The sequence below is a fragment of the Lathamus discolor genome, chromosome 6 (assembly GCF_037157495.1).
Source record: "Lathamus discolor isolate bLatDis1 chromosome 6, bLatDis1.hap1, whole genome shotgun sequence".
In the NCBI taxonomy this organism is placed as follows: Eukaryota; Metazoa; Chordata; class Aves; order Psittaciformes; family Psittacidae; genus Lathamus; species Lathamus discolor.
In genome coordinates, this window is record NC_088889.1 from 18,166,435 (window position 1) to 18,180,505 (window position 14,071).

The 14,071-nt window shown below is 41.3% G+C and overlaps 1 protein-coding gene across 8 annotated transcripts in view; it reads left to right on the top strand.

Moving 5' to 3' along the window:
* RGS6 (regulator of G protein signaling 6) overlaps nt 1-14,071 on the top strand; it is a 276,150-nt gene that overhangs the window by 200,830 nt on the left and 61,249 nt on the right. For all 8 annotated transcript variants that reach the window (XM_065683513.1, XM_065683507.1, XM_065683506.1 and 5 more), the window contains 6 exons: nt 1,394-1,444; nt 2,775-2,881; nt 4,956-5,007; nt 7,826-7,890; nt 10,852-10,928; nt 13,942-14,023. In XM_065683513.1, the coding sequence (XP_065539585.1) occupies nt 1,394-1,444; nt 2,775-2,881; nt 4,956-5,007; nt 7,826-7,890; nt 10,852-10,928; nt 13,942-14,023 (434 nt within the window). The remainder of the gene's footprint in view (nt 1-1,393; nt 1,445-2,774; nt 2,882-4,955; nt 5,008-7,825; nt 7,891-10,851; nt 10,929-13,941; nt 14,024-14,071) is intronic.

The window sequence follows — 14,071 nt, forward strand, 5'->3', positions numbered from 1 at the left end:
TACTGGGAATTTAACCTGTGTGGGAGAGTCAGTCAGACCTGCAGATATTGCAGGAACCTGTGACACTAGCAGTGCTGTTATCTATCTCTGTGGCACACCATAATTGTGATTCCTGGCTTTTGCAGTATTTCAGGTTTGCTGAGGGTGTGGGGATGCTATGGGTCTGTGGAAAGTAAAATGTCCTTCAGACTTTTCTGGAATAGGCATCATGTGGGTAATGCTGTTTCTTGAAGGACCCATCATGTCTGAGCCCAGAAGTGCTCTATGCAAATAAGATCCTCTGGGGTTTGTTCAGTAAGCCCAAACCATATGGTTGATTGGTACTTTTTGTATGCTATATTCAAGTGATGTATCACAAAGCATAGCACTAAGTATTACCAGAGCTATTAACTTACTGTATGTGAACGCAAATATTTTCTGACAAATTGACTGTATGCTGAGAAGGCACTGGTGTCATGCCTGCAGCCAGACATGGCGTTGTTAGGTTGTACTGCACACTGCTGTAACTTGGCATGGACTTGCTAAATTAACGCCAAGTGCCTTTGCTGATTGCCTTTGACTTTAGACAGGTCAAGTTAGCGGACTTGTACACACATTTATGTTTCATTTTAAGCTCAGCTTTCTGAGTATGTGGTTTAACTAAATTTTGCTGTCCGGTCATGTTGTATTTTGCTAATAAAAGGCTTTAGCTTTTATTGAAGAGTGACAAGTTTTCCACTTCTGTGATTTCCATGGAAGCAATAGAGAGCTTGTGTACCTGCAGAGGATCAAACCTAGAGAGAGCAACAACCTTTGTACTAGTTGATGGGCCCTGAAGACCTAATAAACTACCTGATGGGCTTTAGAGGCTTACTTTTCTGCTCCTGGCCACCATCTGGCTAATGTGATCACTGGCAGGTGATAGCTCAGCAGTGGCTTCGTTACAGGCACACTGAATGCTTGTCTTCAATATAAGTGAGGCTTTCCTTTCTTTTTTGACTGATAACTGACTTCTGTACTTTTATATTATTGCCTCTCACATGACAGTTGCAAGGGGCCAGTAAATGCTCCTTTGCCTCCTTGCTAGCTAGTGTTTGCACAAATGCATCTCCCTGTGTGCTGAGGTGGGAGAGAGCAACTGTGAGAGAACGAGTTACATGGAGCCATTAATGTCTGACTTCAAGTACACCAAGTCTCATATCACACCACTTAGGACTTAGTGCCTGTCAGTAACTGTATAATTACAGTGTGACACAAGAAGGAAAAACATTCTGAAACCTCAGTGGAGATTAATTTTAATCTGCTTCCCTTTTTATGTCAGTTTTACTCTATCTATCTCAATGTTATTCCTCTCTTGGGGTCTTCAACCCTGTGGTCTCAGTGCTTAATGCTTTCTTCACTATTTTTTTTTCAGGTACTGATATTGTGCAGTGGCTCATCAAGAACCTCGGCATTGAGGATCCAGGTAAGGTGACCATAGCTGGGGAGGAACAGATACTCCATCTGTATTGTGTGTGCCATTAGACAGTAGATGTTATTTTGTTGCAATCTAAAATACCAGTAGATCAAGGTTGATTTGAGAATTGAGGTGAAGGAGGAGTGAAAGAGATAAAAATCAACATGTGAAGTCTAATGTCTTACACTGCAACACACCAAAAGCACCCTGTAAGAGTCTTAGCCTGTCTGTGAAATTACTGCTACCTACGAAAGACTGTTTTTAAAGCTGTTCCCAGCTTTAGAAAAGAAATTGGTGGATATGTGTAGTTAAGCAGGCAAATGAGGTGGCAGGTTTTCATCATGTGGAGAAAGGTAACCCTGACTGACAGGACATACTGGCCAAGGACGACACATATAGCATCATAGAATCAAGTGATGGCTGTTAATTTGTCACAGCAGATAGATAAATGGATAATTAGCCACAAACAATGGTCAAGGCTTGGGCACAGTTCAAATAGCTCACTCTTCAGAGAAACAAACATCGTTTTGGCACACATAACAGCTGTTTGGAAAAGAGGAAGAAAAGGTCTGCAGGTCCAGAAGTTTCTTTTCCTTTTCTCCTCCCACTTTGTTTACTGCTGCCTACTGTCACCATGTAAAAGCAGAGATAGAGGCAGTGTTGCCTCACCCAGGGCATCCATATACACACATCCCTTCTCATGGGTCTAGTCAAGTCCCAGACCTGAATTTCAGCTGCAGACAAGAGCTGCTTTATCTGCCTGTGGGTGCATGTGTACTTTGTAACTCTGAGAAAGTTGATGTGGCTTTTGAGAGCTGACTTTGATTGAAAATCTGTGCAGATGTGCCTCTGTGCTGGTGAGGGTTGCCCTGGCAGTGCTAGGATATGTACTCCCTTTTGCCTCTGCACATTTCCTGTAATGAATGGCAATGCTACACTCTCAGGACTTGCTTTGCGAATAAACACGCTGCTAATGACCTGGTGTTGCAGCTGTTTGCTGGATTTGGTAAAGGCAAGTGGGGTTCATGTCTTCCTGTCAGCTGTCACCTGTGGTGGATAACGGGCTTTGAACTGAACTTCAGACTAGAGCTGATGTGTGACATTTTGTAAACACAAAACCAGCAAGTTAAACATTTGAACAGTGTTTCATCAGTATTTCAAGGCTGATTCCTGCTCCTTCTGCTTTGCATGGTTTGGTTGGAAGGTGTAAAGATGTGGTGTGGGTACAGAGAGGCATGTGTGCATCAGGTCTTTGCACAAGTCATCAGCAGAGCCACTGCTGAAAGCAGAGGAGTGTGCAGTGCATGTCTTCCTGACACATCCCTGTTGTTTTTCACAGGGGAAGCAATACACTTGGGAAGTCTTATTGCTGCACAGGGTTATATCTTTCCAATCTCAGACCATGTTCTTACCCTGAAAGATGACGGGACATTCTATCGTTTTCAGGTTGGTGAGCTCTCTGTTTCCCTTGTGGCCCCTTCTACTGTCCCTGCAATAATACTGCTGAAATCAGCTGCTCTTTATCCCTAAGCACCCATTAGGTCTCTGAAGCCAGGGATTGAGGCTATCTTGTTAGAGACCTTAAGAAGTGATAAAGCCCCTTCAAAATGATCTGCTTTAAAATCCCAAATTACTGCTTTTCTGACCCACAGTTTTTACATAAATGAACAAATATCCTGTGATTATTTTTGATATGTCAAGGCTGTTGTGCTCAGATTTGAACTAAACCAGAAGGAAAATGGCTTTCGGATTCTAACCTTGGCAAGAATTGAGTAGCCACCGTCCTGTGCAAAATGGCCGAGGGCAAGCTTTGGAGCTGGGCACTCAAGCTCTGACACAGCAGAAGATTCAAATTTTTGTCCTGTCCTGGTTACAGCTTGCTATGGGAGAGGGCAAGCTTCAGGCTTTGGCTCTTTTGCAAAGGATGTGTAACCTTGGCAGTCACCTAAGCTGGAACATCTCTATCCCTCAGTGTCCTTGTGCCTCCAGATGTGTTAAATTTTAAAGCCTCCTGCCTTTGAGTTCCATGCCCTGTCCAAAATCTGCTCCTGTCAACTTCTGAGATAACTGAGTGTTTGTGCTGCAACAGCTTTTGGACAGATTTTGTAACTTTAAATGAAGCAGTAAATTCAAACCTGGAGTCTTGCTGCCTAATCCTGCTGGCTGAATTTGTGTTGTTCTGCTATGTGATCCCAGCCAGCTCCCTTATCTTTCCTATGACCTCTCTTCTGTTCACCCTCCTGTTCCTCCTTCACTTTTTTTTTCCTCTTTTTTTTAGTTTTTATTTTAAAAGCCTGTTCTTGCACCTGATGTTGCTGCTGCTCATACTCACTGTCCTACTGTTAATGTGATATTGTGTTTTCATATAAGACCAGTGGTACAGTGAACAAAGCAGCCCAGGAGATCACAGAACTCCTCTTATCTCACCTCACCTTCTGGTTTCCTGGCCTCATTCAAACTAAGATTTTTCATTACAACTCCCTTGCTTTTCTGAAAGTCCTGCTCCTCTGTCATGTAAGACTTGACAGAAGCAAGGGTAATACTGATTGCCCTTTTAGTTGTATTTTTCTCTGTTGAAGAATGGTGCCATAAGTTGTTGTCCTGTGCATCCCTCAGTACCTAGATTTCAATATAATTTACTTTCCCTTATTTTAAGCCTGTGTAAAGCACATCATCAAGTTGTGCTTTATTGCTTACTGACTTTTGTTTCCCTTATCTTTTCCTACAACTTTTTCTTATTCTTTGCCTGTTGTCATTTCCTGCAACAGTTCTCCTCAGCCATTTTCTGGAAAAATAACCTGATAGAAACATCTTTCTTTTCCATTACTCTCTCCTTGTCACTTTCTACCTGAACTTCAGTCGCTCCTTTAACAGTAGCTCATAATCTTGTGAAGTTCATAAGATGTCTATTAGCAAGGAATGTTGAACCCAGATTGTTTGATCCCTCAGTTTTCTTGTACTTTTGTACAAGGAATAATCTGTGTGTAATGTCCTATGCCCATTTGTGGCAGTACATCAGTAATGCAGAACAATGTTCTGTAATTTGGACAAGGACATTATTTTTCATTCGTGTTAAAACTGAAATACAGCTACAGGTAGTAATATCTTGTAATTAATTGTAGCAACTGCAATATGGAGGCCTGGATAAAAACCAAAAACGGTGAGCTTAGCAGGACTTCTCTTTTCAGAATGATTGTAATCAGCTGAGTTTTGACCTCTGGCATCTGTTGTATTTAAAAACTAATTTTTTTGTTAGGCTGCCAACCATACGTTGTATGCTTGCATTAAGCATTTCTATTTACCTGCAATGAGCAATGCTAAAGGTGGTATCATCCTGGAAAAGCATCCTTACTTTTGCTGAGATCTGTAGCAGTGTTTCCTCTGAGGACAGAGACTGGGCCGTAGACATTGTGATTCTTCTTTCTGCACCTGTATGATTCTTCTTTATGTACTTGTAATGTTTTTTTGCATCTGAAATGTTTATTTCTTTCATTATAAAAATGCATATGTTCTTTCTTAGGCACCATATTTTTGGCCTTCAAATTGCTGGGAACCTGAAAACACAGATTACGGTGAGAGTAGAATTATTTCATTGTGGAAAGTTGGTATGGAAAGCTTGTGATGGAAAAAATTGTCCTTAATTACTGTTGGCCATCTAAACCCTTCATCAGCAGAGTTACTTGTCAGACTGCAGCATCAGAGGCAAATACGTGCCCATCCCAAATATGTGAAGTCCTAAGGTGTCTCAAGCCCATGGAACTGTAGCTGTTGAGTCCAGTGGGGCCAGGGTTTTACCTACCATTACCTTCATTCATCCATAGCTCTGTTCGTTTTGGCAGAATTTATGGCAAGCAGAATACTGCTCCTTGGGAATCTTAAATAATACCAATATTGCTTTTGTGGGAGAATATACTCTGATCTGTAGCTGAGTCTGATATATTTATCAATAAAAAGTTACCTCACCTGGGCACTCATCTGGCTGATCAATAAACCAGTATAATAACTGATGGCAACTCATAGTTACAGTTCTCTGATATATGACTCCAGACTTATTTTTCCCAGAGCTGGTAAAAAAAAGAAGATTGAACATGGTTTATGAGCTAATAAACTGCAACATGATGTGTTAAACATGTGAGTGCCTGCAGACAGTTATAATACATGAAGAAAATATGTCAGTGTTGTTATCTTTAGCTGTCTGCATGCAACATTGCTGTCTCTTCCAGAGCTGCCCTTCTTTCACAGTTAAATGGTGAAATACATTGTTGCATCCTGGTGTGGCATTGGGAGAGGAAGTGAATCTACATGTGTGCTCCTAAAAGAGGAGCTCCTGGAAGTCCTTCTTTTGAAGTATCTCATAATCTAAGATCAGTTTAGAGCTCCTCGCTGAACAATCAGATTCTTTTCTTTCCTGGGCAATAATTACTCATCATTATGGATTCTGGGAATCATTTGCTGGGGTGGAGAAGTATCCTGCAATGGTATCTGTCATGTAATAGTTCATTTGCAGTCCCTCATCTGCAGGACTGCTAGCACAGAGGCTTATGTGTTTATCCTAGTGAGGGGAACTGCTTAGGAGAAAACATGATGCTGTTCATTGTATGCAAAATAATTTCCAGATTTTACAGACACCATATATAACTGTCTGAACTGTGCTAAATATCTATCTATAAACATCAGAATAACAATCTGAAGAGGGAAGTTCTGGGTTTCTTTTTTTCTACAGTATCTGTAAGTGACTGGTTTCGCAGTCAGACTGTTGTGCTGCAAGGGCATTGAGTGGACCTGTGCACCTCAAAATAAAGTCCTGTGTGAGCTGGACAAGCTGCAGCTGCATTAGCCCTGAGCCCTACAGTGACAGATTTTCATCTGTCCCAGAAATCTCTAACATATGCTTATAATCAGTCTTTGCATATCAGAGGTCTGTACAGATGGAGTCTTCCTAGGAATTAATCCCAAACTAGCAGTAGACCCAAATAAAACTGAAATCCCAGCAGCACTTCATACTTTTTTTTATTTGCATAGATCCAGTCAGAGGACAGGAACTAAGTTGCTAATGGCAGGTCACTGCTTAGCATGAAGAAATACTGTGAGATGACTGACGTTAACTTTATTTGGTGTTGCAAATGGCTTACAGAGGAACCTGCCCTTGAGATGTATAAATATACAGGAACTGACCACCTCTGGTTACAATGCATAGTACTGGCTCATTATATGAATGTTAGAATTATAGGAATAGAATTACACAAGTAGAACTGGTTGGTCTGGGGTTTTTTTTTGGGGGGGTGGGGGGAGGGGTTCACACATTTTCCATAGAAGATTAGTTCTCCAATGAAAAACATTTATCAGGATGTCAGAAAATTGTATTTACCAGCAAACCAACCCACCAAGATTTTCAAAGAAAAGACAAAATTTTCTGAAAGAGATTTATTGTAGTTTTCTGTAGGTGATGCTTTGCCTTCCGCTCAGCTCCAGTTTGGTATGCTGTTGGATAATAAGTATCTGGCCCTGGAGCATGAGAAGAGGGCAGAACAGAAGGGAGCTATAAAATTCACATCTAGATTCATCCCAAATGAGAGCCCTGGACCTCTATTAAGTAGTTCAGACCTGACTGTATACCCAGGCTGTGCTGGGGACCATGTGTTTCAGCCTGCAATGGAAATGGGATGAGGAGCAGGTCCAGCTGAGGCTTTACCAGAAGGCAGCCAGGGACTGGTTTGGTGTTGTGCACTGAGCTCATCTTGACCCTCAAAATCCCAAACCACATCAGTTCCTGCAGTGTCTGCCTATGGTGAAATGTGAGAAGGCTTTTCTTAACCATTTGAAATGTGTAGAATGAAGCATATGAATGTGTAGGATGAAGCATATGAAAAAATGCTCATAACTTTAAAATGTGGCCCATGTTTCTATTTTCAATATTCTGAAACATTTTGGTGGTTTTATTCTTGGTCTTTAATTGGTTTGGGTTTTGTTCTGTTTTTTTTTTGGGGGGTGTGGTTGGTTTGGTTTGTTGGTTTTGTTGGGGTTTTTTATTAACAAAAGGGGAAAAGTGCAGAGCAGCTTCACTTTGGCAGGGATATTCCCATGGTACTGAGGGGAACAGGTTGCTGAAGGTAAATCTTTTACCAGCCCCAGAAGCAATTGTGCCTTTCTCAAATATCTTGCTAGGTTCTGGCATCTACTCTGAGCACTTTTAAATTAGATGTCCCAGATGTTTAAGGCTTCTGAGATTACTAGTGGGTGATGTCAGCTGCGTATTCAACCCTCTCATTCCTTGACTCGTGTTGCTTTCTGATGAGAACAAATAGTGCACTTTTTTCCTTTTTTTTTTTTTTTTTTTTAAGATCTAATGCTAGTAATCTGTCTGTAATTGTTTTCTGTTTCTCTCTTTAGCAATCTATCTTTGCAAACGGACCATGCAGAACAAAGCTAGGCTGGAGCTGGCAGATTATGAAGCCGTAGGTACACTGCTGCTAAAGCTTAAAGCTGGGGGGTGCAGGGAAAGCTTTGCTTGCTAATTGAATGCTGCTGTTTTGTGCTTTGGGATCAGCAGCTACTGTGTCTCTTTGTCAGAATTGTGTGAAGTTTGATCTGGACACAACATCAGGAATATTATTAGGGAATACCCCTGGCTTTGCAGTGTCTCAAATTAAAGCATCTTCTCTGTAGTCAGACCTTCAAGACGGTGGCAAATTACACAGAAGTTTATCTTGGTTTCCTGTTAACCGTTCCTTATTAATATATGGTGCATACTAACGCACAGAAATTACGGATTTTCAGGTGCGTTGTTAGGCAATTAAATTGCTGATGACCATATGATTCTAGTTGTGAAAGTTTTCAGATATCAGACTTGGACCGTTTTCAATATGCCTTATAGGAAACACTATTACTCAAGCTTACTCAAGTCAAGTTTTCTGTTATGAAATGATTATCCATAAGAGTACCTCCAACCTTGGCTTCAGATTGTGCAGAGCTTGACTAGAGAGGAGTGGGAAGACAGAGGCAGGAAGGACAGGGCTGGTGTGAGTTTCTTTGAATACGAGCAGTGTAACACTCTAACCAGCTGAACTTTTCTTTCTGTTGTATTGACTTTGTTGTTGTTTACTAGCTTAATAATGTAACACCTGAATTTCAAGTGTGAAATTTTTCACTGGAGGGTTTGTTTACAAAATTGATTCTACTGGACTTCTATGTCTGTGTTTATTTCAATGAAAACATTTATATTGCATATATTTTAGGGTTTTTTTCCCAAGAATGGACTTTTCCCTTCTTCCTTACCTTCTGCGTTCTGGGACTTTTGTGCGCACGGATATGTCTACATGCCATTTGGTCTTTCAGTGAAGAGCATGCAAAAATTGCCATTTATCTAGTCCACCCTGAAAATGCATCCAGAGTTCCCAAGAGTTCTAATCTTGAAGTACAGGCATAAAGGAAGGAATATAATAATCTGCATGCACTTACACATCCTTTTGCTGAGTTTTCTCTTCTGCATATTGCTGATTTCATTATTAAAACCATTAAAATTTCTCACAGCCAACCAATTAACTGTAAGTACTCTAAAGGTCTATCATAAAGCAACAAAAGGCTGTTCAGCAGCGTGCACACTCCCACACACATGCAGTGAGGCTTTGGCTAAGTACTTTTGCACATTGTTGTCTACAGAGTGTAGCAATGCTTCAGTAATGACAAATAATTAGACCTTGGCAGTCTCTCATTTTTCTTGTGAATATTGCATTGCACAATTAGAGATTACTTCTGCATTCAAACTTTGTTCTCTTAATTAGAGACAATAAGATAAGAATGGCTGTGACTCTACTTAGTCATTATGGGAGCTTGAAGTGGATCCAGCAACAGAGATGTAAGCTAAGCACAAGTGAGAGAAACAGGCTTACAGGAGTGTGAAGGAGCTCTGTCCATGTAGAACACATTTTTGGAGATGTAGCATGAGAATGATTCTCTGAAGGCATCAGCACTGGAGTTTCCAAAAAGAATCTCTACAAAGCATTTGAGGGGACATCTCATGTTTAGGTTCTGCTTGTAGCATTCCTAGATAACTCCCTGCTGTTAGAGCAGAGGTGTCAATGATATGATTAAGCTTACATAATTGCATTCAGTTTTGTTGATAATTGGCCAAACATAAGCATGACTCAAATATTGCTTCAGTTGGTGATGTTTCATTGGTTTCAGCATATTTACACCAGAAGGCACATGTGAATATAATTTAAAGCAAAATAAAAAAAAAAAAAGAAACCCACAAAAATTGTTTTTGCAGATAATTACAAGTAGTTCTTCCTTGTAGCCACAGTTAAGGAAATCACCACAGTTCAGCACAGCTGTAAATCATTTGCTTAACTGTTTTCTTCTGTGTATACGGACTTGAACTCTTACATGGACTTGGTGGTAACAGGGCCAAGCTTTGTGCCTTGTGTTATACAAGGGTTTAAAGTGAATAATAGGAAGATCTCTTCTAGCATTGAAGTGCATGCACTTAAGTACTTCGTTGAAATGAAGGGAATAGGTATAAAAAGAACAGCAGTAGAACTAATAGTGTTCATTTTCAAAATGAAAATTTGCAACAGTTGAACCAGCTGTAATGGAGAAGGGGGTCAGGTTAATGGTCCCGTAGATCTCCTTATCAGGGTCGGTATGGATATGTGACTTTGGGGTGCCATTTGAGCCTGAAATTCTGGCCATGTCCTGAGTTTGACCTTGAGCTGTGATGAAGTCACATCCGCCTCCAAATGTACAGATCATGATGCTCTCTATAATGGGTCTGGACCAGAGCTCTTAGTTCAGATGTAGAGCAAGGCTGCATTTGGACCCAGTCTTTGCAGTCAGCTATATTCATTGTTCAGACAAACAAGCTATTTCCTTTTGTGAATCATCCTGGCAGTTCCCAGCCTTCAGTGCTGTGCAGCTGCGTAATGGTCTCAGCGGTGACCAGGGCTGAGCAAATCAAGGGATGCTCAGGCTTTGCACCTCAGCAAAAGCCTGAAGAGAAGAGAGCAGCTGGGGGAGGAAGGGAAAGTGGGGATGAGAGGGAAATGTGCAGGTGGCATCCATCTGCTATCAGAAATGAAAGTCGTCAGCTTCACAAAGCTTCTCGGTGTTATCTTTTGGGAACAAGTCCATCATTATTTTCATAGTAGAGCTCAAGCTGTCTTCATCACACTCCATTACTTACCCCTGACAGGGCTCTTTTGGCTGCAGCTATAGGACTGCAGCCCAAAAGGATGCATTACAGCCTTACTTTGCCTGCAAGATAGTTCACCCAAAATTAACACTGACTTCTGTGTCTTGAGTTTTCCAGCTTAAAAAAAAAAAAAGGAATAAAATAACCACCCACTTTGCTGAATGTAATCTTAAGAACTTGTAATTGCAAGGATTAGTTGTTCTTACTATTTTCATCTTTTCGTCAGGAAAACTTAGCAAGACTTCAGAGAGCATTTGCGAGAAAGTGGGAATTCATCTTCATGCAAGCTGAGGCCCAAGTGAAGTGAGTAATCTTGGAGTACTGAACTGCACCAGTATTTAGAGCTGCGAAAGGAAGGGGATTCCATACAGATGGAATTTCTTTGTCAAAATCTTTACTGTGATAAAGCTCTGAAGGTGTTGGTGAGTTTTAATTGCTGGCAGCCTAGAAGCGATAGAGAGCAAATTCTGAAAGTTTGTGCCAGAATCTGAAAGATGGGTTTAATCATCTGTACATGGAAATGTTGGTGAGGAGCTCCTGAGCCTGTGTTCACCATGGAAGCTTGGGCTATTCACTTGCCCATTCAGCTTCTACTTTTGTGAAGTATTTTTGTATTCCATTCTTTACAAATGGAAAGAACAGCACTTTGTCCTCTGTCTGTGTTACTGTATGCTAGTAAAGTGTTTAAGTCTTAAACTATTGCCACTTTAAAGTGGTGGTATTTACTGCAGACTGGATTTGGTTTCCTCATTTATACCAATCTCCGGTTGACTTTATCTCCCCTCCCTGCAGTCTGACTTGTGTTACTAAATTAGAATGGAGAACTGGGTACCACTTACATGAAACTTTCTCAGATTCAGTACTGGGATTTTTCCTATTCTCTGCTCATAATTTAAATCTGCCTTTATTCCCCTCCCCCCCATTTTCCCTTGTGAAAACAGTTTGAAGCCTCTTAATGTTTTGAGCATGTTTTCATTATTGCTGCAAAATGGGTATGGTCCAGACTTTGTAGTCTAGTGTCTACAAGCTAGTGCCTAAAACTGTACATGTCCATTTTGTACCTGTAGTTGTCATCTATAAAATGGAAAAGCTGGTAAAGATGGCACATGAGAACACCAGTATTGACATTGTACCACAAGAAAGAATTTGCACTTTCAGCATTAGATGCTAAAAAGTTAAGGAACATCATTTCTTGAGGGTGTGGCTGAGGCATGTCTCTGATTAACCCTTTGGATTTTGATTAATTCTTTGCTTAATAACATTGTAATTATGCACTATTTAAGTACATTGGTAATTATCCTTTAAATTACAAGGTAATTAAGGGATTTTTTCTGACCACAATACCAGTGTTCTGTTTGGAAAAGAAGATTGGACTTTACAATAGCAATTGTACTTTCAGTTACGTGAAAGTTTATTGCCAAGTTAAAAAAATAAAATTGTCAAAACAAGATTCTGTATTCTATTTACAGCATACAATTAGCACCTAAGAAAGAAAAGTAAATATCAGATTCTTTGTGACCATTGTTGCTTATTCATCTTCATTTTGTTTTCTTTGAAACATAAGCATGGACTGGCCACTATCAACTTTTTTAGCTGGCTAGTTTCAGCTTCTTGATTGGCAGTTCCTGTGATGGTTCAGTGTTCAGGTTTCCAAGAAAGCAGGGCTGGAATACACAGTGTAATTCACAGCCCTGAGTTAACTAAAAAGGAAAACAACACAAAACACCTGAAAATGTCCCTCCTCCTTATCAAGTTCTGCTCTGCCTTGCATGTCTTTGCTTGCACACAGGATTACCATTGCTATACTTACACTGCTCAAAAAACACAGCCATAGACCATCTAATACGCTGCATCTTCCTAGTTTAAAATGTGAAATACTGAATTAGTTTAGGGATATAAGCTGAGAACCTGGTTTGAGCACAAAGCACCTGTGAAGACAACTCATGAAGCCTTCAGAGAGTCCCTCCAGTTTGTATGTGCTGTGCAGTGTGAGGTTGGCAGAGGACTCCACCTTCCACTTTGCCCTGGTGTGAAGGACTTGCTCACAAAAAGGAGTTTTGGGCTGGGTGTCTGCACTAGCTCATCAGTGCAGTACAGTGACTGCTGTCTGGTGGCTGCTCTGTCTATGTGTGGGGTGCTGCAGAGCTGATTTCTTGTCTCAGCCTTGCAGGGGAATATTCAGAGAGTGATACCAAACTGTGGAGGACTTGGACTTTTCTGGGAAGGGGTGTTCAGAAACTCCAGCTTCAGTCCTCTGTTTCCTATCCTTTGGTAAATTTCTAATGGAGGCTTAACTGAGGATCACTCCCCCTCCAAAAGGAAGTCAGAAGGGAGAGAACCTGATAGTTAGAAGTCCCACCTGGTGGGGCTTTTTCCCCTCACTGCTTTGATTTTATGGGTGGCAGCAATGTGGGAACCCAGCAGAGGGACAGTGTCAGTTCTTCAGTTCTGCTCTTGAGGTGGAGGCTGTTCCTCCTTCCCTGTGCCTCATTCAGCCTGTGCCGGTGGATCTTGCAATCGGGTGGTGACTTTGCCGTGCTCACGTGTAGAGCATGGGAGTGAGGCACCAGACATGAATTGTTCAGTGCTGCCAAGAGATAGGGTAACAGTTGCTTTGAACAGCCTCTGGTGGCCTTTGATGTGTGTGTTTTGAGCGAGTCAGCTCACTGGCAGCATCAGGGCTGAAATTAGTGAGTTACTGTTATGCTGGCCTGGTCTTGCGTCTCTTGGGCGAGTGCTGGCTGTCACCCTTTGCTCTCCCCACACCAGGGCATACAAGCAGAGCCAGTCTAAGGGTTGAAAGCTCTGAGAGGGGTGGTCATGAGTGCTGCCCATGTTGCTGCTGGGAATGCCTGGGAGAGCTGCTGCTTTGCAATCTGTGGTCATGCCAGTGATGCTACTGAGGCACCAGTGTGCAATGAGGCCTCCTGATGTGGAGCAGCACCAGCCAATAACTTCACCTGCTGTAAGGAGGGTCCCTTTTGAACTTTCTGTTCATGAACTTTCTGCCCATCAAGTCAGGGTCTGAAAGCAGAGTATCAGGAAAGGTTTTTTCCTCAGCAGATAAAAAACACATGTTAAAATAAATTTTCCATGTTAATAGGAAAATCTCTTTTGACACATACTGGAGTAAACACCAGTGAAATTTTGTTCATGGTGCATGGCCTTGCATGTGGGAGTGTGACAATGCTGTACAAAAAAAGTGGATTTCTGTATTTTTTTTTGTCATGGGGTTAAAAACCCCAGCTAGAAACTGTTAACAGAGAAGAAAGTGTTTCTTGTACATCGCCTCATCTGTTTCTGTTTTTCTTTTCAGAATTGACAGGAAAAAGGATAAAACAGAAAGAAAGATTTTGGACAGCCAGGAAAGAGCATTCTGGGATGTGCACAGGCCTGTGGTAAAACTTTTTTTGAATGATGAGTCTTTCCAGGTTTTGACAGAAAAG